The sequence below is a fragment of the Mustelus asterias genome, chromosome 15 (assembly GCF_964213995.1).
Source record: "Mustelus asterias chromosome 15, sMusAst1.hap1.1, whole genome shotgun sequence".
Lineage (NCBI taxonomy): Eukaryota > Metazoa > Chordata > Chondrichthyes > Carcharhiniformes > Triakidae > Mustelus > Mustelus asterias.
The window spans coordinates 5,859,274-5,886,515 of record NC_135815.1 but is presented as its reverse complement, the minus strand read 5'-3'; the positions used below and the strand labels follow the sequence as shown (position 1 = coordinate 5,886,515).

The window sequence follows — 27,242 nt, the reverse complement described above, 5'->3', positions numbered from 1 at the left end:
GAGAGGGGGTGAAGTTACTTTCCTTGGCAAAACTTCCAGACACAACTCACCTGTGCCAATTTTCAAGGGTTAGTTTAATCTAGCCCATTTTGCTTTCCTATTGTGCATCCATATAAAGGATTTACATACCTTAAGTTTTTTTTAAACAATGGGCCAGAGATACCAAGAGCGCCACCTTTACACCGAGTGAGAAGGAAAGGACACACACCTGCTCTCTCAGGAGCACAACGTAACTGTGCCCATTTTGGATCTGGCCTAAGCTACCTGAGTCTTTCTCCTGGACTTTGCATGAGTGTTTTTCTCCAAAAATTAAGGAACCCCAATATCACCGCCAAGAATTCAATACTTATAATCGCTTGGTCGTACAGAACGTGATTATTGCGGAAGATAGAGACTGTCAAAGCTTTTTGTCTTGCACTCAGCAGGACAGATACAAGAATGCTAAATTTCAAGGAGAAACAATTTATAATGCATGAGAAAAAAGTGCTAATTGGTTGGCAAGCTGACTCTGATTGGTCGAGGCTTTGCCATGGAGAATGTACCAGGAATTGGGCCTTTTTTTTGAGTTAATCAAAAGCCTGGGGGATAATTGTTCACTGATGCATTCCCCACAGCAATGCCTCGGCCAATCATAGTTGAATTGCCAACCAATCAGCACCGTTTTCTCAAGCTGTATAAATTGTTGCCCCCTTTGAAATCTGGTAATCGTGCATCTGTCCTGATGAGTGCAAGATCAAAAACTTTGACGGTCTGTCTCTATTTACAGTGTTAATAATGAGAACATGTGAAAGTTTTGTACTGTGAAAAGATTATCAATGCTGACCTTGCAAACTTGCGTTGCATCGAGAGAGAACATTTTGTGACACCATTAAAGGGAAGGATTCGTAGGCAACATATGAGTAAAGTGAAACTCCTAAAAACTCTCTCTCTCTTTCTCTCTCTATCGCGTCTACGGAATTAGACGAGCAAATTTATGTGCTTTCAATTCTCATGTGTCACAGGTACTCATTGTAGTGGGAGCAATCTGAAGTGGTAAATTAAAACTATCACACAGGGATGCATGTTTGTACAACATCAAAACATAACTGTTCAGATTTTTCTATCACATAGTCATGCTAAATGAAAGCAAGTACCGAAGATGATAAATGCTCTTTAACAAGGGAGATCCATGGGCTGTGACTTTGTCACTGGTGACACGAGGCAAAATGGCTGTCTTGGTACATGAATACTTCACTGGTCAAGTTAATGAGACTGATTATAACTTGTCCAAATTGAGAGTCTCACAACCACAGAACAGTGTAGGTAAACTTACCACCCCATTGGCAGTGCCATATTTAAAGGGATCCACATCTCATCCAGGACAAAGCAGCCCACTTGACTGGGATCCCATCCATCACCTTAAACATCAACTCCCTCCACACATATCGTATAGCGGCATTGACAAGATATACATCATGAACTCACCAATGTTCCTTCTACTACACCTTTCAAACTGTGACCTCTACCAGGACAAGGGCAGCAGATACCTGGGAACACCACCACCTGTAAGGTCTCCTCCAAGCCACAAACCATCCTGACTTGTAAATATTTTGCTGTTCCTTCGCCGTCACTGGGTCAAATTCCTGAGACTCCCTCCCTAACAACACTGTGGGTGTACCTACACCTCTTGTACCTACGCCATTCTGCCACCTGCCAGATACAGCTCTTTGCATTAGACTTAGCAAGCTGCAACATGGATCACCATGCCCAGCAAGGTATTACTTTCAGAAAATAATGCTAAATGTTTGCATGCTTTAAGCAATTCCCATTCTTTCATTCGAGTTTCAGCTGTCGGAAAACAAAACTCCGTTTTCCTATGCTTCCTTCAACTCTGCCCAAGTATTGTGAAAAGGGACCTATTTATTTTCAGTCAAGTGTTGGACGATGGTGGCGGTTAGACATGCCGACCGGAATTTTACCGCCTCGTCCACCTGAGGCTCCCACAAGAGGCCAAAGGAGAATGCCATTCTGCGAGCCTCGGGGTGGGCGTGCCGGTAAAATTCCGGCTGCATTGTCTACATTTATTGTTGAGCAGTACCAAACCTCCACTAAAATAGTTCCATTTCTCCTTCAATATCACAAAGGTACAATCTACAAGAGAGTCAGGTTATGGAGAGACATGCAGGCGAATTAAGTTAAGGCCACAGTCGGATCAGCCATGATTTTATTGAATGGTGCAGAGGCCAAATAGCCTAGTCCTGTCCCTAGTTCTAAAGCTCTTTTGGAAGCAAAATATTTAGTTCCAAAAAAAAGGAGGAAAGTTTTACAGAATTTTATAGTCTCCGCTCTGAACATATTTTGCATAATTTTCTTCACACTTCATCTGTTTGTTTGTGGTTGTAGCCATAGCAACTGTATTCACACCCATTTAGTTCAGGGAAATCACAGTCCAGTGCACATTCTTTGCATATTATCAGTATCTCTCTCACAAATAAATTGACAATATCCAAATCCTGCGTTACCAAGGGTTACGAGAAATACCTCCTGGCCGTGGGCTCAGATGACGGTGGGAGCAAAGGCTGTGCCCCTGAGATGTGCTATTTTTGCTCCTTACTGTGGCTATTTGCAGAGCTTACTTTGTGACATGGGTCAGTAATTGGTTGGGAGATGGGAGGCAGCAAGTTGGAATAGAGTGTACTCTGACTAATGGGGTGTGACAAGTGCTTTTCTCTGGGCATCTGCACTGGGGCCTCAGCTTTTCACTACATACGTCAAAGACTCGAATGAAGGAATGGCAAGTTGTATATCCAAGCTTGCAAATGCCTCAAAGTTAGGATGCACAGTAAGTTCTGTTGAATGGGAGCTGGAAGATTCATATGGACATAAACCAAGTATTGACCAAGTAGGTCAATAACCACGGCAAATGGAATTTCAATGCATGGAATTGTGACGTCATCCACATTGAATCTAAGAAAGTCAAATCTGAATATTTTCACCATGAAGAGGGTTTGGGATGTGCAGAAGAACAAAGGGATTTGGGTGTTCATGTTCACGGGTACAGGGACAAAAGGAAATTTGAAAGACAAATAGAATGTCAGCCTTTGTCTTAAGCAGATTAGCACCATGAAATGGGTAAGTGCTGCTTCAGTGTACTGAGTCCTGATCAGATGGAGAGCTGCTCTGAGTTCTGGGCATCTCCTGGAGGATAGATTGGCCTTGGAGTTGGTACAGCTCAGATTCACCAGAACTATACCAGGATTAAACGGGTTGATGGGGTGGGGATGGAGGGGGTGGTGGGAGGGCTGTTTGGGAATCGTAGCGGGCGGGACAGAAAGTTTGGTGGACTGCGTAAAGGTCCATTTGACAGGGATTTCTGGTCTTCCGGCGCAAGCAGCCAGAGAATCCCAGCCATAATTAAGGACCCCACATACCCTGAACATGCTGTCTTCCACCTTCTTCCGTCGGGAAAAGATACAAAAGTCTGAGGTCACACACCAACCGATTCAAGAACAGCTTCTTCCCTGCTGCCATCAGACTTTTGAATGGACCCACCTTATATTAAATTGATCTTTCTCTCCACCCTAGCTATGACTGTAGCACTACATTCTGCACTCTCTCCTTTCCTTCTCTATGAACGGTATACTTTGTATAGCGTGCAAGAAACAATACTTTTCACTATATACTAATACATGTGACAATAATAAATCAAATCACATCAGATCAAAATAATATCCGTGACTTTCTACTAGGAGGCTTTCTGACTATTGGAGCTTGTCTCAAAATTGGAATTTCTTTAAGAAAGGATCAGATCACATACTGACGCACCACAACTTCCACTTCCTTTATATTTAAGACGCAAGGGTGGGATTTTCCAGCTGTTTCCTGGTGGCGGGGATACGAACAATGACATCCCCCGTTGACAGTGACGGGACCAGAGGATCCCACCGCCGGCTAATAGCTGGCCACCTCTGTTTCTGCAAAACATGCCGTGGGAGGTGTGGGTTAATGGAAAAGTAAATCCATGAGCACCAGTGTGAGAAATAACAAACACACTCAAGATGCTTCTATACCTGTACAGGCCCTCTACCTGAAAGAGCTGTAATGACTCTTATTGTCATTGCTAATGGATGAATACATTTAGGGGTGGCACAGTGGCACTGTGGTTCGCACTGCTGCCTCACAGCGCCAGGGATCCGGGTTCGATTCCGTCCTTCGGTCACTGTCTGTGTGGAGTTTGCACGTTCTCCCTGTGTCTGTGTGGGTTTCCTCCGGGTGCTCCGGTTACATCTCAGTCCAAAGATGTGCGGGTTAGGGTTGATTGGCCATGCTAAATTAACCCTTGTGTCAGGGGGATTAGCAGGGTAAATATGATTTGATTCAATTTATTATTGTCACATGTATTAACATACAGTGAAAAGTATTGTTTCTTGCGTGCTATACAGACAAAACATACCGTTCATAGAGAAGGAAACGAGAGAGTGCAGAATGTAGTGTTCCAGTCATAGCGAGGGTGTAGAGAAAGATCAACTTAATGCAAGGTAAGTTCATTCAAAAGTCTGACAGTAGCAGGGAAGAAGCTGTTCTTGAGTCGGTTGGTACGTGACCTCAAACTTTTGTATCTTTTTCCTGAAGGAAGAAGGTGGAAGAGAGAATTGAGGGGTTGGTAAATAGAATCCCTGGGTGGGATCGTGGTCGGTGCAGGCTCGATGGGTCGAATGGCCTCCTTCTTCACTGTAGGGATTCTATGATCTATGAATCCCTTTGCAGTTTTAATATCTCTCTCTATATATATATTTACACCAGCCTATGATTCCGGTTTCCCTTTTTCCATTAGAATGACACTGATGTTTTTCTGGGAGTTTTAAATACAGGGTGGTTGAACGATCTGCAGCTGCAGATTCGAACCCAGCTGCAGTCTGACCCAATCTGACAGGAAGTACACATTGCAAAGTACAGACGTGACGTGCTGATATGGTCCCATCAACTTTCCTGATCTGTCAGGTGCCCTGCAACACTGAACTATTCCTAACTGTTTTCTGTTGTATAAATATGTCACCCCGGGGACAGGTCGAGAGTAGGTTCACCCTCAATTAGAGGGTTACTGTTTGGTTCTGCGATGGTCTGGTCTTTCAGTGTTTGTTCAGACCCTGTGTTCAAATTGGCAGAGTTTCAGATTGTATGTAATTAAAATGAACATTTTCCCTGGTGATGTGCTCTATCTCCCCGCTGGATGCATTAGCCTGGAAATAACTGCTCAGCATAAATACTTACATTGGTGGATATTATGCTCAGGGGAGTGAGGTCAGGAAATTGTTAGTTGCTAAGCTGGCTCACGGCCCACTTGTGGAACACCACCTTTGAGATCCCTGCACTGCACTGTGCTGCCAGCGTGTGAGCTGACATTGTGAACAATGCAACAGCAGTGGGGTTCTCCCGCCTCTCGTGTTGGGCGTTAACCTTACCCAGGTTCTGGGTGTGGCGGAGGGACTAAAATGCTATTGCTTTCCACCTGCGAGGAGGACCACAAAGAGAAATGGAGGGAATGCCGGCAATATTGGAAAGCAGCTTGTGTTGTGCCACCCACTCTAGCGACAGGTTCATTCGGGTACAGCTGCCTGGCAGTGGCAGGGGAGGAGCCGAGGGTCAGCTTTGACAGAACTTCCAGATTCATTCATCTGCCTTCCGAACTGCTGCAGCCAGCCCACAGGAAAGCAATGGTGCTTCCCGTGCCAAGGTCTCTGGCTCTCTCACGTCACGGGAATGCTTACCGTGGATGGCTGTACTGCATGCATGTATGTCACACATGCCAACTGCGGCTTTCCTCAGAAGCCAGACTGGGTAAACACAGCACACCTGCTGCATCAGCCAATCATATAATCCCTACAGTACAGAAGGAGGCCATTCGGCCCATCGAGTCTGCACCAACCACAATCCCACCCAGGCCCTATCCCCGTAACTCGCATTTACCCTGCTAATCCCCCTGACACTAAGGGTCAATTTAGCATGGCCAATCAACTTAACCCGCACATCTTTGGATTGTGGGAGGAAACCGGAGCACCCGGAGGAAACCCACGCAGACACAGGGAGAACATGCAGACTCCACACAGACAGTGACCGAGGCCGGAATTGAAATCTGGCACTGTGAGGCAGCAGTGCTAACCACTGTGCCACCGTGCTGCCTAATGCTGGTGCTTTTAATCTGATCATATTAGGCTTTCCCAAAAACCTTCATCATCTTTCCCACTCCTGGAATAAGGACAGCAGCTGGGTTACAGATAGACAGCTGTTCGAATCCATGTTTTTTAAATTCATTTGTAGGACGTGGGCATCGCTGGCTGGCCAGCATTTGTTGCCCATCCCTAGTTGCCCTTGAACTCAGTGGCATGTTGGGCCATTTCAGAGGGCAGTTGACAGTCAACGACATGGCTGTGGCTCTGGAGTCACATGAAGGCCAGACCAGGTAAGGATGGCAGATTTCCTTCCCCAAAGGACATCAGTGAACCAGATGGGTTTTTCCAACAATCGACATGGTCATCTGTAGATTCTTAATTCCAGATTTTCTTTTTGTTGACTTCAAATTCCATCATCTGCCACAGCACCAGGCCATTTCCAATCTCTTATGTGACCCTCAACTAAGCTCTGACCCTTTCACCTCTATCACTAAGATTGCCTACTTCCATCTCCATAATAACCCCCACCTCCATCGTGCATTTTTTAATCTCCAAACTCCTAATGCCTTCCTGGCAGGCCACACATCTCCTACCCTCTGTGAACCTCAGCTCATCCAGAAATCTACGCTCTGATTCCATTCTGCGCCATCCCACTCGTTCAAGTGCTCACTGGCCTACAATTCAAAAGCCACGTTCCCATGTTGAAATCTCATCGTAGTCTTGTCCCTCCGCGCTTCTGTAGCTTTTCCTCCTCATTAAAACCTTTGTTCCTCTGACTCGGACTTTGTGCATTTGTACGATTCCCATCTCCCCCACCACCATGAGTGCCCCAGCCTTCCAGTAGAATGGGCCCCTTCTTCTGACACTACTCCATAAACCCTTCCATCTCACAACTTCTCTTCCTTTAAGACTCGCCTTTAAAATTCCCCCCTTTGATTCATGGAATTAATCGAATGACGTCGCATAGCAGGTGGCCATTCAGCCCACTGTGTCGATGCTGAACCTTTGAAAGAGCTATCAAATTAATTGCGCTCTTTCCCCATGGCCCTGAAAGCATTTTCCTTTCAAGTATTTATTCAATTCCCTTTTGACAGTTAAAATTGAAGATAGCAACTACTCGCTGGGTTTAAAAAAAGTATCCTCGTGACACCTCGATGTCTTTTGTCAGTCGCTAGTGATCATTATTTTTGTCACGCCTCTGTTAGATAGCTTGACATCTATTGATTTTGCTCTGATTATACCTCTGAGAAACACTCTGGGACATTTTTCTGTGTCAAAGACTGTAAATATAAATTGCTTTTAGCGATGATTGTTTGATATCCATAACATTGGAGAATAAAGATGGCAATCTGTTGTAGTAGTTTTTTAAAATGTTGTTTATCACATATTCTAATAGTGAGGTCTCCTTCAGATATTTTCCCTCTTTCACAATGATATTCCACTTCCTACAGATTATGTCAAGTTCTCCCATGAGGTTGATTCTTCCTCTTGTTCTCATGAATGTCCTTTGCTGTGCTCTGGTGAATAGCTATTAACTCGTGGACACACAGTACTGGAACGACACCACAATGCCAAAGATTTATTTTCAACGTGACGAGCTTAAATTCCCATTTGTGTTTTTGCAGAAGAATGTTCATTCACGCCAGTTTCAGACTCTGCGTCGACTGCTGGGAGCCTCCTCTCTGGTCAGTCCCGGGTCATCACAAGGCTTCCCAAAGACAATTTTGCACAGTGTGCGTTTTGCCAAACATTCCTAGGAATTTCCAAACAGAAGAGGCTCCAGGGATTTGAGGAGTTGACAAAACAGACGCCGCCCAACAAAGCAAGCCGGAGAAGCATGAATGTTTACCCTTTGCCTCCCTCTTTCCCACATCCACTTCCAGGGCAATCCATCAAAGCAGCACAGCAAAAAAGGGGATGGGTCAGATTCCTTTTTTTTCAGAGTCCAAGTCACTTGAATCCATCTGTTTTTTCAGTCTCAAAACAAAGATGATAGAATCAAACAGCACAGAAAGAGGTCATTCAGCCCATCACACCTGTGCCAGCTCTTTGGAGGAACCCTCTACTTAGTTTCATTCCCTTATTCACTCCACATCTCCCGGCAATCTTTTTCTTTCCTTTTTCTCCTATTTTACCCAATTCTCTTCCTTTGTTTACTTACTTATTTACTATTAGAGTCACAAGTAGGCTTACATTAACACTGCAATGTAGTTACTGTGAAAATCCCCTAGTCGCCACACACTAGGCGCCTGTTCGGGTACACTGAGGGAGAATTTAGCATGGCCAATGCACCGAACCAGCACGTCTTTCAGACTGTGGGAAGAAACTGGAACACCCGGAGGAAACCCATGCAGACACGGGGAGAACGTGCAGACTCCAAACAGAGTGACCCAAGCTGGGAATCGACCCGAATCCCCCAGCGCTGTGAGGCAGCAGTGCTAACCACTGTGCCACCGTGCTGCCCTTAGTTACCATTGAATCTGCCTTCACAGTCTGTTCTGGCAGTATATTCTGGTATTCAAACAAGTCTCCTCATCTTCCAGTTTTTCTATTGCTCATTATCTGAAAGCTCTGTGCTCTAGTTGCCAACCCTTACATAAATGGAAACAGTTTCATCTGATCTAAATCCTGATTTGGACAGGCTGAATGTGTGGGCAAATGCATGGCAGATGCAGCATAAAGTGGATAAATGTGAGGTTATCCACTTTGGTCGCAATAATTGGAAGGTAGGTTATTATTTGAATGGGTGTAAATTGAAAGAGGTGGATACTCAATGAGACCTTGGTGTCCTCGTGCATCAGTCGCTGAAAGTAAGCACTCAGGTACAGCAGACAGTAAAGAAGGCAAATGGTATGTTGCCCTACATAGCGAGAGGGTTTGAGTAAAGGAATAGGGATGTTTTAATGCAATTGTATTGGGCGTCGGTGAGGCCACACCTGGAGTATTGTGTGCAGTTTTGGTGTCCTTTTCTGAGGAAGGATATCCTTGCTAAAGAGCGAGTACAGTGAAGTTTTACCAGGCTGATTCCTGGGATGGCAGGTCTGTCATATGAGGAGAGACTAAGTCGGTTAGGATTATATTCATTGGAGTTGCAGATGCTGGAAATCTGAAATAAAAACAGAAAATGCCAGAGAAACTCAGCAGGTCGGGCAGCATCTGTGGAATAAGAAGCATTTTCTATAACTCGTTATGAGATATTTGGTGTGTATTAAGTGGATTTAAACTTATTCTTGGGGTCATGGTTCGTGAACATGCTTTCTCAGAAGACTAAGGATATTTGGTATATCCACTACGACTCCACCAACTTTTACAGATGTACCATAGAAAGCATACTTTCTGGTTGTATCACAGCTTGGTATGACTCCTACTGGACTGCAAGGAACTACAAAGGGTCGTGAATGGAGCCCAATTCATCACGCAAACCAGCCTCCCATCCATTGACCCCGTCTACACTTCCCGCTGCCTCAGAAAAACAGCCAGCATAATTAAGGACCCCACGCATCCCGGGCATTCTCTCTTCCACCTTCTTCCGGCGGGAAAAAGATACAAAAGTCTGAGGGCATGTATGAACCGACTCAAGAGCAGCTTCCCTGCTGCCGTCAGACTTTTGAATGGACCTATCTCGCATTAAGTTGATCTTTCTCTGCACCCTAGCTGTGACTGTAACACTACATTCTGCACTCTCCCTTTCCTTCTCTATGAACGGTATGCTTTTTCTATATAGCGTGCAAGAAACAATACTTTTCACTGTATACTAATACATGTGACAATAATAAATCAAATCAAATCAAATGTAACTTAAATCCAAAAAAATCCAACAATTTCAATTACTAAATGCCTGAGCATCCACACTTCTCTAGGATAGAGAGTTCCAAAGATTCATAGCTTTTTAAGTGGAGGAATTTCTGCTACATATAAATGGCCCTTATTCTGAGACTATGCCCCCAAACTCTCGGCTATCCAGCCAGATGAAACAGCCTCTCAGCATCTACTGCACCAAACCTTCTTAAGGCTTTGAAATGTTTCATTGAAATCTCCTTCAATTCTTCTCACCTCCATGGGACTCTGCTCCATCTCTCCCCAATGTTCAAACAACGTTCTACTGCTAAGAAACATTCTAATGAACCTCTGTTGCACACTTCCTAAGATTAGAGATAAGGAGATCAAAGCTGTCCACAGCTCAGACACACAAAGATAATGTCAGGCGGATGTTAATTTGGCATCTGGTGCCATCCTGCCATTCTTCCAAGAGCTTCGATTGAAACCAGGGCTTATGACTTTCCCAATGATTCCCCAGCATGAGTTTTCCAAATATTTTCAACACCTGGCAATCTGCAAGTTCGAAATTCATGATTTCCTTCTCAGAGTGGAATCTGGCCACGTAGAATTCATGCTCACAGAATCCCACAATGCTGAAGGAGGCCATTCGGTCCATCAAGACCACACCGCCTCTCCGTCAGAGCATCTTCCCCAGGCTCTAATCCCACGTGTTTACCCCACTAATCCCCTTAATTTACACATCTTGGGACACTAAGGGACAATTTAGCATGGCCAATCCAGCTAACCTGCATCTTTGGAGTGTGGGAGGACACAGGAGCACCCAAAGGAAACCCTCGCAGACACGGGGAGAACGTGCAGACTCCACACAGACAGTGACCCGAGGCTGGAATTGAACCTGGGTCCCTGGCACTGTGAGGCAGCAGTGCTAACCACTGCGAATTCCTTGTTGGATTTATTCGTGACTCTCAGAGAGTTATAGTCCCCCTGGTTTAGTCTGAAGAAGATGACAATGGGAAGAACAAGAGAGTAAAAATGAGAGCTGAAAGTGGGTGTTCAGTAAGGGTGCATCATCCTTTCAAACAATTGCCTTAGTCTGAGGAGATAATGGCTGTAGATAACAATCAAACTGTGCGGTTGTCTGAGAAACCCAGGAAGTTCTGCAACAGTCTCAGTCTCAGACTGCAAACTGAAAAGCAGATGTGTACTCTGAGCGACTTGAAATCACAAACAGAATTTACAAGCTGAGGGAGGTGACAGATTCATATCCTCTTTAACACTCTCTGTGCAACTGTGCCCTTGCAGCATGGTTTTCCATTTTCTACTGAACACCCACTTTCAGCTCTCATTTTTTCCCTCTTGTTCTTCCCATTGTCATCTTCTCCAGACTAAACCAATGGGACTATAACTCTCTGAGAGTCACAAATAAATCCAATAAAGAATTTGCAGTGGTTAGCACTGCTGCCTCACAGTGCCAGGGACCCAGGTTCAATTCCAGCCTCGGGTCACTGTCTGTGTGGAGTTTTCACATTCTCTCCGTGTCTGCGTGGGTTTCCTCCGGGTGCTCCGGTTTCCTCCCACACTCCAAAGATGTGCGGATTAGATGAATTGGCCGTGCTAAATTGACTCTAGTGTCAGGGGGATTAGCAGGGTAAATATGTGGGGTTACAGGTGGGTTACTAGGTGGGATTGTGGTCAGTGCAGACTCAATGGGCCAAATGGCCTCCTTCTGCACTGTAGGGATTCTATGATTCGATGAAAAATGACTTTAATTCTCCCAGCCCTTCCGCCACTGGAATTCTAGTGGGCGGGGACCGGACCATGGAAAAGTCTACTGAAGTCAAGCAGGAATCTCTGATTTTCAGGCGAGTGCGGCCGGAGAATCCCGCCCAACATCTTTGCCCTGACAGTGGGAAAAATGTGGAACTCACTACCAAAGGGAGTGGTTGAAGGAAATAGAATGATTGCATTGAAGGGGATGTTGGGTTAGAGTATGAGGGAGAAAGGGTTAAAAAGACATACTGATAGGGTGAGATGAAGAAGGAAGAAAGGTTATTGAAGCAGAAACACCGGTATGGACCAGTTGGGCCAAATTGTCTATTTGTGAGGTGTTTTTCCAGACAGTCCGATGTAATATTCAGTGTTTTAAGTTTATAAGTTTATTTATTAGTGTCACAAGTAGGCTGACATTAACACTGCAATGAAGTTACTGTGAAAATCCCCCAATCGCCACACTCCGGCACCTGTTCGGGTACACTGAGAGAGAATTTAGCATGGCCAATGCACCTAACCAGCACGTCTTTCCGACTGTGGGAGGAAACCCACGCAGACATGGAGAGAACATGCAGACTCCGCATAGACCCAAGCCAGGAATCGAACCTGGGTCCCTGGCACTGTGAGGCAGCAGTGCTAACCACCGTGCCACCCAGTGAGTCACATCCCTGCCTCTGAGCCAGAAGCTCCGGGTTTGAGTCCCAGTCCAGAACTTCATGGCCAAGCAAGGTGCTTTCACAACACGGCCAAACAGGTCGATTATCAACCTGCAACCTGCAAAATCATTTCCATCACACAACCACGGCAGGAGAGACATCCGGCTGTGCTTGATGTGGAGTGGCGCCCTCAAGCGATAGCATTTGGCAATAGCCTCATGATCTGCTCCAGAGTCTTAAGGCTCCGAAAACCTGTGTGGCTTTTGCTACCAAATAAACCTGTTGGACTTTAACCTGGTGTTGTTAAACTTCTTACTGTGTGTACCCCAGTCCAACGCCGGCACCTCCACATCAGAAAAAATCAGCTATGGAAACAGCCGTAATCACATGCTTTGTCTGCCTCATGTACCACCAGGCATAGGAAGAAAAGAAGAAGGATATCCAGCTATCCCTCTTAATGTGTGAGCTTCACAAAGAATGGGTGATGGGGCAAGAGATTGAGCCTTTACCAATGTTGACCTCCATCATTCTCTTTGCTAAAAGGACGAAACACGGCCTCATTTTCCGACATTCTTTATTTCCCAGTGGAGACAACATCCCAAATGTCACTCAATGTCTTCCGTGTTTGGCCCTGGCTGAGATTAGAAACTCACCCACTGGGAAAGCACCACCTCAGAACCATTTGTTGAGTGCTTCCATATTTATTGTACATTGATGTGCCAGGGCCACCTGGTAATGGTTTGATGTTAAACGAATCCAATGAGTTTTATTAATATATATAGTAACTTAATACATACCAAATGATTGCATGTGTTTTTGATGTGTAATTACTGGAAAGGAATTTAACTTGTGGAGCATTTTGACCCTCAAGAGCCAAGATTTCAATAGCTGCTGGAGTAGAAACACATCAAGGGTGACAATGATTACTGACAAGCAGGCTTGCCAGTGGTCACAAGATTATCAAAGGTGAAATACTCACAGGGATTGTCCCATCATTCTCTGTAACTGTGCTGGGAATGTCGTGGAAATCCACTTGCGCAGTTCATTTCCCAGGCTCCCCCTGGATCTGCTGTCGCATTAGGGGGCAACTAATTGGAGTAATGTGTCCAATTCTGGGCATCACACTTTAAGAAAGATGTGAAGGCCTTCAAGAGAATGTGAAAAGATTGACGAGAATGATTCCAGGGATGAGGAACTTCAATTAGATGGATAGATTGGAGAAACCCCGGGGTTATTCTCCTTGGAAGATGTGAAGATGCCGGCGTTGGACTGGGGTGGGCACGGTAAGAAGTCTCACAACACCAGGTTAAAGTCCAACAGGTTTATTTGGAATCATGAGCTTTCAAAGTGCTGCTCCTTCATCAGGTGAGTGAAGAGTTGGGTTCACAAACAGGGTCTATGTGTGCCCTGTTTGTGAACCCAACTCTCCACTCACCTGAGGAAGGAGCAGCGCTCCGAAAGCTCGTGCTACCAAATAAACCTGTTGTACTTTAATCTGGTGCTGTGAGACTTCTTATTGTGCCTTGGAAGATTGAGAGGGGTTTGATAGAGGTGATTTTTTAAATCATGTGGGGTCTGGACAGAGAAGATATGGAGAAACTGTTCCCATTGGTGGAATGGTTTGAGAACCAGATATAATATGATTGGTAAAAGAATCAAAGGCAACATAAGGAAAATCTTTTTAAAGCTATGAGTGATTAGGATCTGGAATGTACTGTCTGAGAGTGTGGTGGAGACAGATTCACACAGCGAGTGATTAGGATCTGGAATGTACTGTCTGAGAGTGTGGTGGAGACAGATTCACACAGCGAGTGGTTAGGATCTGGAATGCACTGTCTGACAGTGTGGTGGAGACAGATTCACACAGCGGGTGGTTAGGATCTGGAATGCACTGTCTGAGAGTGTGGTGGAGACAGATTCACACAGAGAGTGATTAGGATCTGGAATGTACTGTCTGAGAGTGTGGTGGAGACAGATTTACACAGAGAGTGATTAGGATCTGGAATGTACTGTCTGAGAGTGTGGTGGAGACAGATTCACACAGTGAGTGGTTAGGATCTGGAATGCACTGTCTGAGAGTGTGGTGAAGTTAGATGTAATCATGATTTTCAAAATGGAAAAAAAGTTTGGGTTATAGGACAAGAGAAGGGAAGTGGGACTAGTTCAATTGCATTTGCAGAGAACTCAATGGGCTGAATGGTCTCCTGTACTGTAACCATTCTAGGATTCTATTGCATGATTCATGAGAACATAAGAACATAAGAATTAGGGCCAGGAGGAGGCCATTCTGCCCCTCGAGCAGGTTTGGCTATTCCATCAGATCATGCCTGCTGTGTGACCTAACTTGATGTACCTGCCTTTTCCCCATATCCTAAATTCCTTTGGTTAACAAAGGGCTATTCATTTTAGGGTTAAAATTAACAACAAAACTGCTTTTTGCAGAAGTTAGTTTGAAGCTTCCATCATGCCGAGTGTGTATAGGTGTCTCATTTCTTCACTCCTGAAAGACTGGGCTTTAACATTTAGGCTATAGAAACAGAAAATAGGAGCAGCAGGAGGCCATTCGGCCCATCGAGCCTGCTCCACCATTCATTATGATCATGGCTGATCATCCAACTCAATATCCTGATCCTGCTTCCCTCTGTAACCTTTGATCCCCTCCACCCCAAGAGCTATATCTCAGTCCTTCCTGAAAACATACAGTGTTTTGGCCTCAACGTCTTTCTTGGCAGTGCATTTCACAGGCTCCCCACGCCCTGGATGAAGATATTTCTCCTCATCTCTTTATAGGTTTCTATGAGATCCCCTCTCATTCTTCTAAATGCCAACAAATATAATCCTGACCAACTCAATCTCATAGAATCATAGAATCGTAGAAACCCTACAGTACAGAAAGAGGCCATTCGGCCCATCGAGTCTGCACCGACCACAATCCCACCCAGGCTCTACCGCCATATCCCTGCAGATTTACCCACTAATCCCTCCAACCTACGCATCTCAGGGCACTAAGGGCAATTTTTAGCATGGCCAATCAACCTAACTCGCACATCTTTGGACTGTGGGAGGAAACCGGAGAACCCGGAGGAAACCCACGCAGACACGAGGAGAATGTGCAAACTCCACACAGACAGTAATCCAAGCTGGGAATTGAACCCAGGTCCCTGGAGCTGTGAAGCAGCAGTGCTAACCACTGTGCTACTGTGCCGCCCACGATCTCTCCTCATATGTCAGTCCCGCCATCCAGAAATCAATTTGGTAAATCTTCTCTGCACTCCCTCTATCCTTCCTCAGATAAGGAGACCAAAACTGCGCACAGTATTCCACGTGTGGTGTCACTGAGGCCCTGTGTAATTGCAGCATGACATCCCTGCTCCTCTACTCGAAACCTCTCGCCATAAAGGCCAATATACCATTTACCTTCTCTGCCGCCTGTCCCACCTGCATGCTTACCTTCTTTGCTCTCTCTGCTGCACTCTCCCGAATAAATACCAAGGTGGAAATTCCCTATTGGCTCCACAACTTCCTTCTCGTGGATAGAAGAACGGAATGATTCACAAAGGGATGGTCTAATGTTGTGGTTGGAGCTCAGCAGACCCATGGTTGAAATTAGTCATCATCATCTGCCACTGATTGACCTTTGATCATTGCCCCATTTATGTGGCATCTTTTGAAAAACGTATTCAACTTATTAAAGAAAATGCTGGAAGTTCCAATCAGGTCAGTCAGTATCTGTGAAGATAAAGGTTCGGTTATGATAATGGAAGACAAATTGTGGGGATTACTATTGATCAGAATGGGAACTGGACCAATTGGATCATACCTGACTCTCCAAAGTCTGCCCACCATCTACAAGGCACAAGTAGTCGAATGTTCTCCTCTTGCCTGGATGAGTGCAGCTCCAACAACACTCAAGAGGATGGATACCAATCGGGACAAAGTAGTCCACCTGATTGGAAACTCATCCACCATCTTAAGTACTCATTCCCTTCACCATTTGCGTTCATTGCCAGCAGTGTGCACAATCTGTAGGATGCATCGCAGCAACGCACGGATGTTCCTTCAACAGCATCTTCCAAAACCATCATCCCTACCATCTAGAAGGACAAGGGCACATGGGAACACCACCACCTGCAAGTTCCCCTCCACGACATTCACCATATCTCTTCCATTCGTTCATTGTCACCAGGTCAAAATCTCGGAATTCCTTCCATAACAGTACTGTGGGCGTGGCTACACCATATGGACTGCAGCGGCTCAAGAAGACAGCTCACCGCCACCTCTCAAGGGGCAACCAGGGATGGGTGAAAAGATGCTTTCCTTGCTAACAATGCTCACATTCCAAGAATGAGTGTTTTAAAAAAAAGTTTGGAAGGCAGCACTATCTGTCTTTTCTCTTTATAGAGTCCCGCTGACCTGCTGTGCATTTCCAACACTTTCTGTTTTTATTCCAGATACCTAGCATTTGCAGTTTCTACTTTTGATTTTACTCTACATGCTCAAGGTGGTTTAATTGCCTGTTATTGTGCAGTGGGCGGTTAATGGGGAATGCTACGTGAGTTGTGCCTGGAGTGTAATTGCTGGCTGTCGAAAATAGTTTGGCATGCCAGTAAACAACAATAAACTTTCCAGCGGTTTTGACAATGCTCAGAAATTTGACCTTCATGTTCTGGTTTGTTTGCTGCCACACCTGTTAAATTTCCCCTCCCGCACTAACAGGCTAAATTTATAATTCGATTTATTTTTTTCATATGTTTACATAAATTTATATCAGGCTCCTCCAGCATTCAAGTTCAATTGCACATATTACCATATGGTAATATGGGTGAGATGGGTGTAGAGGGATATGGGCCAAATGCAGGCAATTGGGACTAGCTTCGTGGTAAAAACTGGGCTGCCTGGACAAACTGGGCTCAAGGGCCTGTTTCCATGCCGCAAACCTCTATTTAATCCTCAGTATTCAGACTGCCGGAAGAAGGGAGGCAGAGGAAGGGACTTGTAGTACTCTAGGATGAGCTAGTGCATTTGTGTGTTTTTAATTCTTTTATAGGATGTGGACATCACTGCTAAAGCCAGCATTTGTTGACCATTCCTAAGTGCCCTGAGAAAGGTAGTGGTGAGTTGTCTTCTAGAACCAGCACAGTCCATCTGGTATCTATAGCCATTTGGTACAACTGAGTGACTTGTTAGGCTATTTCAGGGGGGAGTTAAGAGTCAATCACATTGCTGTGGATCTGGAGTCACATATAGGCCTGAGAAGGACATCAGATTCCATCTCCCACAAGACAGTATGAGTAAACGAGATGGGTTGTTCCCTAACAATAGATCCATGGCACCATTACTAAGAGTAGCTTTCAATTTCATATTTATTCATCAAATTTTAAGTTTCTACCCTACTTATACTGACATTACACTGCTACCTCTGGAAGTATGGAGATGCATCTTTAGCCTTGGTTAGATTTGAACCCATATTCCAAGAAAATTAGACAAGACCTCTGGATTAATAGTGGAGTGACATTACCACTGCACCACCGTCTGTGTTTTGTATTGCTGAAGGATTGTAAAACATTTGATCAGAATCATCTCATTGTGAGTGTTTTCTTCAATGTTTTAGGGTGGTTGATCTTTATTGCTAATGCACACATTTATATAATTTTTTGTTTCTCAGTCTGTTTACTTTTTCATTTTCTTCTCTTTTTTTTTCCCCAGCACACCACAGTCCTCCCCTTCGTTCTAATTGAAATGAGGACGACACATTATCATTATCCCAACAGGAAGTCAGGCCAGGCTGCAGTTAGCATCTTTTCTACTGGATATATTTTATGGTAAGTAGCTCTACTTAACAGCACTGCCTTCACATCACCATTGAGTCATACGCTGCTATATTTGGATGCAACGAAGGCAATCATTACCAGCTCACATTTGTGCTTTAATTGAGCTGAAACTTGAATTGCAGTTACATCTTCAGCCTTAAGGAAGTTTTAGTGTTCTCTGCTGCGAAGATCAAGAAGTACCCGCCAATACCTTCCAATTTTCCTACCCTGTCTTTTTATTCTGCCACTCCCGTTTTAGTCCATGCATAAGGGCTACCGAATTTTGCCAACCCTTCAGGCTTGTCCTGAAAGTCTCCAGGAATTAAAAATTAATCCCCAGGACACTGTCGCCAGCAACCTAGGAGAAATAAAGTCACAGCAAGGCATTAAAATGAATTGGTTTCATTTCCTTCTCTTCAAACAATTTTGTCTGATGGTTAAAATCAGGAAAAATACAATGTGGACCAATATTCTTGTTTCCCGGTCATTACTGTTTTTTCATTCAGGTATTGGAGATTGAGGGTGAGGAGAAAGATTGTTTTGACTGAGTAAAGGTGGCACAGTGGTTAGCACTGCTACCTCACGGCGCCAGGGGACTGGGTTCGATTCCCGGCAGGGGGACATAGGGGCACAGTGGTTAGCACTGCTACCTCACAGTGCCGGGGACCCGGGTTCGATTCCCAGCAGGGTGCCATGGTGGCACAGTGGTTAGCACTGCTACCTCACAGCGCCAGGGACCCCGGGTTTGATTCCTGGCAGGGTGGCATGGTGGCACAGTGGTTAGCACTGCTACCTCACAGCGCCAGGGACCCCGGGTTTGATTCCTGGCAGGGTGGCATGGTGGCACAGTGCGTTAGCACTGCTGCCCCACAGCGCCAGGGACCCCGGGTTTGATTCCTGGCAGGGTGGCATGGTGGCACAGTGGGTTAGCACTGCTGCCCCACAGTGCCAGGGACCCCGGGTTTGATTCCTGGCAGGGTGGCATGGTGGCACAGTGGTTAGCACTGCTACCTCACAGCGCCAGGGACCCCGGGTTTGATTCCTGGCAGGGTGGCATGGTGGCACAGTGGTTAGCACTGCTACCTCACAGTGCCAGGGACCCCGGGTTTGATTCCTGGCAGGGTGGCATGGTGGCACAGTGGGTTAGCACTGCTGCCCCACAGTGCCGGGGACCCGGGTTCGATTCCCGGCTTGGGCCACTGTCTGTGCAGAGCCTGTGCATTCGCCCCGTGTCTGCGTGGGTTTCCCCCGGGTGCTCCGGTTTCCTCTCACACTCCAAAGAAGTTCAGATTGGGTGGATCGACCATGTTAAATTGCTCCTTAATGTCCAACAATGTCTAAATTAGGTGGATTAGCCGTGGTAAATGTGTGGGATTACAGGGATGGTGGGAGCGGGGGTGGGGGGAGACGGCCTGGGTAAGATATTCTGTCAGAGAGTGGGTACACAGCCGTTGGGCTGAATGGCCTCTCCTGCACTGAAGGGATTCTATGAATTACGCTGCTACCTCTGGAAGTATCACCTCACAGCTGGCAGCCATTAGCTGTCGGTATTTGCTGTTGATCTAGTTGTGACACTCTTGTTATCTAAATCAGAGACTATGAGTCAAGTTTCACTCCAGAGACGTAAGCACAAAAATCAGGAATGAGAATCAGCAGGCCATTATGGGATCTTGCTGTGCACAAATTGGCTGCCACATTCCTTATGTTATAATGATGACTGCACTTCACAGTTCCTCATTGACTGCAAAGTGTTTCAGGACAGCCTGAGCTCATGGAGAAGTACAATAGCTCTTCACAATTTAGTTTTGCTCTCTGTTTCTCAAAAAAGGTTATCAAATCCATTGGGCAGGGGCTGGTCACATTGCGTCATGATTTTGTTCTGACTGCACCCAGGGCCAAAGGAACTTGAAGGCAGGTTCCATGAGCAAAGGCGCAGGGTGACAGAAGCAACATTTGAGCTGTCAACTTGTTCTTCCAGCTCCCATGTCCTTTTTGATAAGAGATCTTGGGCTTTTGGCTAAGATCAAGTATAAGATCAAGTGTGAGATCAGGTGCAATGCCAGATCCTTTCAGCTTGGATCAAGTGTGTCCCGTTTGTGGGGGCCATGAATTGCATTCAGTTTGAATTTGGATTGGCTTTTAGAGCAAGCAAAGAGATTGAGTCCACTCTGAACATTGGCTTTGTAACTCCGAGAAAGGCATAAAATTAAGAAGAAATAAAAGCAACATTTTAAATAACTTTGCTTTAATAACATAATCGAGTTAGGAGATACTGAGGGATGAGTGACACAAATAAGAGACCTAATTTGAGCGCTGCCATCTCAACACACATCCCACGCAACAATCCTGAAGTAGCGCAGACAAGGACTCTGTTAAAGCCTGATAGGCGGTGGATTATTTTAGACATTTTGAACAATGATTAACTCTGCAGGTTGTAATCAAGGTGCAGCAGCTCAGGATGAGTCAGCCCAGCTTTCGGTGCAGAGCAAGCAGGCAAACACAAACATGCCTTTTCCATTGTTATCTCTCCCTCTCTTGAAAACATTAACCCATGTCGGGGTACAGCTTCAGGAGATTTTAATTGCCCCCAGTGGGCCAGCATGAAGGCAAGGGACTGGAATAACGGGCATCCCATTGGATAGTGCTTCCAGTTGTAACCCCACTCTTTTGGGGAGGTGAGTGGGTCACCTGTAGGGAGGAAGCGGGGTCCTATTTTCAACATTCAGATTTGGCCCAAAGATGTCAGCTTGGCCTATTTTTATTCCAAATAAACATTGGCCTATTTTGATGAGAGACGCTTTATTCTTTTATTTAAATATGGACCCGCCATAAATCCCTGACCATGTTAGGTTCACCAGCTGCTATCAGGCTCCCTCGTGCCTTCCCTATTAACATTGAGACACTTGACTGCGTATTCCAACATGGAAAGAACCACAGCTTAACTTGACCTTGCCGTCACCTGTGACCTTGTAATCCGCCATTTGCAAAATGATCCCATGGATCTCTTCGAAGGAGATGGTGCACAGTTTTGGTCTCCGTACCTAAGAAAGGAAATACTTGCCAGTGAAGCAAGTGCAGCGAAGGTTCATCAGACTGATTCCTGAGATGGTAGGATTGTTGTATGACGAGAGATTGGATCGACTAGGCGTGTGTTCATTGGAGTTTAGAAGAATGAGATGGGACTTCATTGAAATGTTTAAAATTCTGACAGAATTGGACAGGCTGGATACAGGGATGATGTTTCCCCAGACTAGGGGTTCGAGGACAAGATGTTGTAGTCTCAGGATAGAGGGTAGGCCACTTGGGACTGAGCTGAGAAGAAATGACTTCATGCAGAGAGTTCTGAACTTCTGGAAATTGCTGCAAAAGAAAGCTGTGGAGGTCAAGTCACTGAATACATTGAAGAAAGAAATAAGTAGATAAGTGGAAATAAATAGATTAAAGTGAAATGCTTAAAGGATTTCAGTGGAGACATTTTAATAGTTCTGAGCAAACTAGGATAACATTTAATATTAGAGCATCCGTGGAAGACAATTCTTGTGAGCAGAAGCAATTCTAGCTATCATTCCAAGTCAAAATGGCTAAGTAGGGATCGGGATCCATCCAGTTGCAGTGGGTCGGGATTTTCTGGTCCGGCCCGCTGGTGGGATGTTCCGGTCCGGCTGAAGTCAACCCCAGGAGATGGGACAGGCTAACCATGCAAACTGCCATTGGCTTCTGTGAGGCTGGAAGTTCACATTGCCATAAGAGAACTTGCTGGGAAAAGGGCAGGAGAGAGCCTGGGAGGGGGGAGGGCGGGGAGCAGGAGATTCTGGGCCTAGACTCTAAGGATGCCAAGGAGAATAGGGAGAGTGCAGAAGTATGGCATTGCAATGGAGGACCAGCCATGATTAGAATGAATGGCGGAGCAGTCTCGAAGGGCTGAATGGCCTGCTCCTTTTTCCTATGTTTCCATGTATGATCGAAGTGTCGGCCCTGGTGTTCTGGCCAATGTTCTTCACATGAGCAACATCATCAAAATAAATTAACTGGCCATTCAACTCATTTGCTGTTTTTGGGATTTTCTGTGTTTTTCCCACGTAGCGGCCACAGCATTTCAAATATAACTTCATTACTTGTGAAGCATTTTGGTGCATTGTCAGGATATAAAGAACATAAAAACTAGGAGCAGGAGTAGGTCATCTTGCCCCTCAAAGGGACCAAACAAATGCAAGTTCTTTTTTTGCATCAAGCAGGAGCGGGAAACACGAACAAATGTTCCTCAAACGCAATCCTTCAATTTCAAAGGAACAAGTATGTAACAACTCGGTGATATTGGAACCAGGAGGGTGTGTGGCACAGTGGATTAGCCTTCTTGCCTCTGAGCCAGAAGCTCTGGGTTCAAGTCCAACCCCAGGATCTGATGGCCAAATGATGTTCATAACATGGCCAAATAGATTGATGGGATTTTCCAGGCACACTCATCCCAAGATTGGAAAATCCCGCCCGAGGTCAACAGATCTTTGCACGGTCCTGTCCCGTCCGCTATGATTCCTGTGGCGGGCGGGACAGGAAAATTCTGCCCTGAGCGTCGTCCTGGAAAATCCTTCCAAACACGCCAATGGCTGGTGTAAAAGCGGGAGAGACTCCTGGTTAGCCACGCTTGATATGGAGTAGCGCCCCTCAAGCTATAAGATGCAGGCAACAGATCAGCAACCTATTGCAGGAATCACTAGCTATGGAAACAGATGGAAGTCTGTCATGGTGCACCACTAGGTGTGGGAAGAAGATTGGAATATCACTATCTCTCCAAGAAATACAATTGTTGCTTCGCTCTTGCTTTTCTGTCCTCTGCCTTTTGACATTTGACCTGACCCGCACCATGGGGAGAGTTACAGAACAGAGATCTAGAGGTACATGTTCATAGCTCCTTGAAAGTGGAGTCACAGGTGGACAAAGTGGTGAAGAAGGCATTCGGCATGCTTGGTTTCATCGGTCAGAACATTGAATACAGGAGTTGGGACGTCTTGTTGAAGTTGTACAAGACATTGGTAAGGCCACACTTGGAATACTGTGTGCAATTCTGGTCACCCTATTATAGAAAGGATATTATTAAACTAGAAAGAGTGCAGAAAAGATTTACTCGGATGCTACCGGGACTTGATGGATTGAGTTATAAGGAGAGGCTGAATAGACTGGGACTTTTTTCTCTGGAGCGTAGGAGGCTGAGGGGTGAACTTATAGAGGTCTATAAAATAATGAGGGGCATAGACAAGGTAGATAGTCAATATCTTTTCCCAAAGGTAGGTGAGTCTAAAACTAGAAGGCATAGGTTTGAGGTGAGAGGGGAGAAATACAAAAGTGGCCAGAGGGGCAATTGTTTCACACAGAGGGTGGTGAGTGTCTGGAACAAGCTGCCAGAGGTAGTGGTAGAGACGGGTACAATTTTATCTTTTAAAAAGCATTTAGACAGTTACATGGGTACGATGGGTATAGAGGGATATGGGGCAAATGCAGGCAATTAGGATTAGCTTAGGGTTTTTTTAAAAAAATAAGCGCGGCATGGACAAGTTGGGCCGAAGAGCCTGTTTCCATGCTGTAAACCTCTATGACTCTATGACTCTATTAGCAGGGGAGCAGACGTTAGCTGTGCTAGAAAACCTTGAGTAGAAGCATAGCGCCTGCAGTGAGTTAAAGAGAGAAAAATAAACCTCCGATTGCCAACAGGTTCTGATCTGATTTTCACTTCACGTCTTACAGGATGTTAAGGGTCTCAGTGTTTAATTAAGCAGCACTGTGAGAATGCTCCAGGCACCCAGAACAGTCACTGCACAAACTGCGATAGATGTGGCAGGTTACAACACAAACACCGAGCCTGCACGTTGCCGCGCTCACTGCATTCCTGCATCTTAAGAGACCATTTCAACCAGGCAGTCCTGCCAAGAATATCTCATCTGGGGATTGAGTTTTCAAACTACCAATTTACAGCTGAAGCAGTGTAAGTGATCACTGCAGTTTCCAAAACTCAAAAACATGAGAACACATTAAACAAGAGAAGACCATTCAACTTGGGCGGCATGGTGGCACAGTGGTTAGCACTGCTGCCTCACAGCGCCAGGGACCCAGGTTCGATTCCGGCCTCGGGCCACTGTCTGTGTGGAGTTTGCACGTTCTCCCCATGTCTGTGTGGGTTTCCTCCGGGTGCTCCAGTTTCCTCCCACAATCACAAAGATGTGCAGGTTAGGTTGATTGGTCGAGCTAAATTGACTCCAGTGTCAGGGAATTAATGGTAAATGTGTGGGGTCACAGGAATAGGGCTGGATGGGATTGTGGTGCAGACTCAATGGGCTGAATGGCCTCCTTCTGTACTATAGGGAGTCTATGATTCTAACTCATCAAAACTTCTATTTATTTAATTTCACAACCTCAGGAAGTTCCAACATGCTTTAAACCAAATTCAGCAATTTTTGAAGGGCAGTCAAGGTAGTATTATAACCAAGGTTTCTAACTCCACAGGACATGTGCTGTCTGACTCTCCCAAACATTGATCCTTGTCTATAAGTCCCTGCGTGCCCTTTGTTGCTGTAGGATCGGGAATCTTTGAGAGTGATGGAAGTTCAGTTGATGAGGATATTTGAAACTGAGTTCATTGTATTTTCAGGCACTAAACAAATGGAGGGATATGGGGATAGGGCTGGGAAGTGGAGTTGAGGGAGAAGATTGTTAAGTGGAGGAGATGCTCAATGAGCCATATGGCTTCCTCCTGCTCCTATGAACTTATGTTCTCATCTCTGCAATCTCCAGTAAATCTCCATTTCCAAGACACTAACCACTTGTGCATTCCCCTATCTCCTCCACCTTCTCAAATATCAGCAGAACCTGTGTGCTCCCAGCTCTGACTTCACTTGTGTTGAGGACTGTGAGATGCCGCATAGTCCCCAGTGCATCCCTGGAATGATCCACTGGCAAAATTCATTGAATGCGGTGGTGACCTTCAGGGACACTGGGAGGGAATTTCTTCCCAGTCCATGAGTATTAGATGCTCCTGCAGAACATGGCAGACATGACCTGCCAGATCTCTTGACAAGCTTTAGACACGCACTGCCTTGTCTCTTGCTCATCTCCAGATAGGAACGGCGTATTCAACAGACCCGTGGTCATTGGAGTCACCTCCGTGGGATTGATCTGACCTCCTCACCCTCCAGGTCTTACTGGGCCCTCCCTTGGACCAAGTCTTCAGGCCATGGTTCTTCTCCTTCTCAGTCATATCCCATCAAGCAGCATTGAGCACATTATTCAATCCTCCTTCTCCCCGATCTAGGTGACCAAGACACCTGCTCCCTGACATCTTAATATGAGAGAGGTTGGAAGTGGCTTGAGCACATTCAGAATATGCTTAACCTTACCTATCTCCCAGAGGGTGGTGAATCTCTGGAATTCTCTGCCCACTGAGGTGGTGGAGGCTACCTCGCTGAATATGTTTAAAGCGCGGATGGATGGATTCCTGATCGGTAAGGGAATTAAGGGTTATGGGGATCAGGCGGGTAAGTGGTACTGATCCACGTCAGATCAGCCATGATCTTATTGAATGGCGGGGCAGGCTCGAGGGGCTAGATGGCCTACTCCTGCTCCTATTTCTTATGTTCTTATGTTCTTACATCATCCACTCTGACTATGTCTGATCTGATATACTGATTGTATCTAATCTGCACCTTTGGAATGACAGGATGCCCTTTGGCTTATTAGCCATGCCAGTTAGAGAAAACACCTTTGAAACTTTAATTGATCTGCGCCACAACAAAACTGAAAATTCCCCTGTCTGTTTCCCAAACTGAATCACTTGTATCTGTCAGCAAATACACATAGATCAATTAAATAAAGACAGCTTGTAATCAAGGCTCTTTCCTGAATCAATATCTCTATGACAATGTGGCATGTTTTGTGCAGATTCAAACCTAAATGCAGATTATTTTACCTTCAACACAACACTTTGATTTAATTTCTATCTCTGATGGAGTTTTACGACCCTCTTTCCCAGAATTGGTAGTTTTTAGCTTCTTTTATGGAAATATCGATAGACACCCTGGCTCAACCAAGAGGCCCAGAAATGGGTCATCTATTGGCTAAGTTTTGTTTTCTGTCAACTCTGACCTTGTAAAATTCACATATGTTAGTTTTTAACTGTAGTTAAATTCAAGCTTGTTTGAATTGCATTTGCTCCAGCTTTGCTTATCAGTTTATCAATCAGATTCTCCCAGTTTTTTACAGTATAAACTGCATTTCCCAAATCTAAAAGTTATATTCTAAAACAAATGAATTATGAACTAGATATTTTCAAAAATAGTAATGCCAACAAGGTGCATTGATGTAATGGCTCTAACACAGAAAAGAACTTTATAAACTGAGAACCATTCTGCAGAGACATCCACATTTGGGGCAGCATGGTGCCACAGTGGTTAGCACTGCTGCCTCATAGCTCTAGGGACCTAGGCTCGATTCCCGGCTTGCGTCACTGTCTGCGTGGAGTTTGCACATTCTCCCCACATCTGCGTGGGTTTCCTCCGGGTGCTCCAGTTTTCCTCCCACAGAGCAAAGATGTGCGGGTTAGATGCCTTGGCCGTGCTAAATTGCCCCTTAGTGTCCCGGGATGCGTAGGTTAGAGGGCTTAGCGGGGTAAATGTGTGGGTTTACGGGAATAGGGCCTAGGTGGGATTGTTGTCAGTGCAGACTCCATGGGCTGAATGGCCTTTTTCTGCGCTGTAGGGATTCTATTTGGGTGTCCTCTCTCTTCAGGTACCATGCCTTAAGAAGGAATTGGCAAGCATGGACTTCCATTATTGGTCTATGATTATGCTTGGCAAAGTATAGCTGTGGTTTGCCACTTTTCAAATGTTGGGAAGCAGGCAGCCAGATGTTTTTTTTTGCTGATGGGAAGGGGCGATGGCTTCAAGAAGGCATGAGGGGTTGAGCAGAAAATAGAGAGTATGGTTTCTTTAAAAAAAATCACACATTGAAGCTAAACGAGTACCACAGAGCTAACTGCTGCTCACACTCCTATCCTAAACTTCAACAAATACATCCACCGCCATGAAGTCAGT

The 27,242-nt window shown here is 45.4% G+C and overlaps 1 protein-coding gene across 1 annotated transcript in view; it reads left to right on the top strand.

The window, feature by feature from the left end:
* Positions 1–27,242, top strand: part of aig1 (androgen-induced 1 (H. sapiens)) — a 117,000-nt gene that overhangs the window by 74,534 nt on the left and 15,224 nt on the right. The window contains exon 4 of the mRNA XM_078230635.1: positions 18,062–18,177. Within this exon, the coding sequence (XP_078086761.1) occupies positions 18,062–18,177 (116 nt within the window). The remainder of the gene's footprint in view (positions 1–18,061; positions 18,178–27,242) is intronic.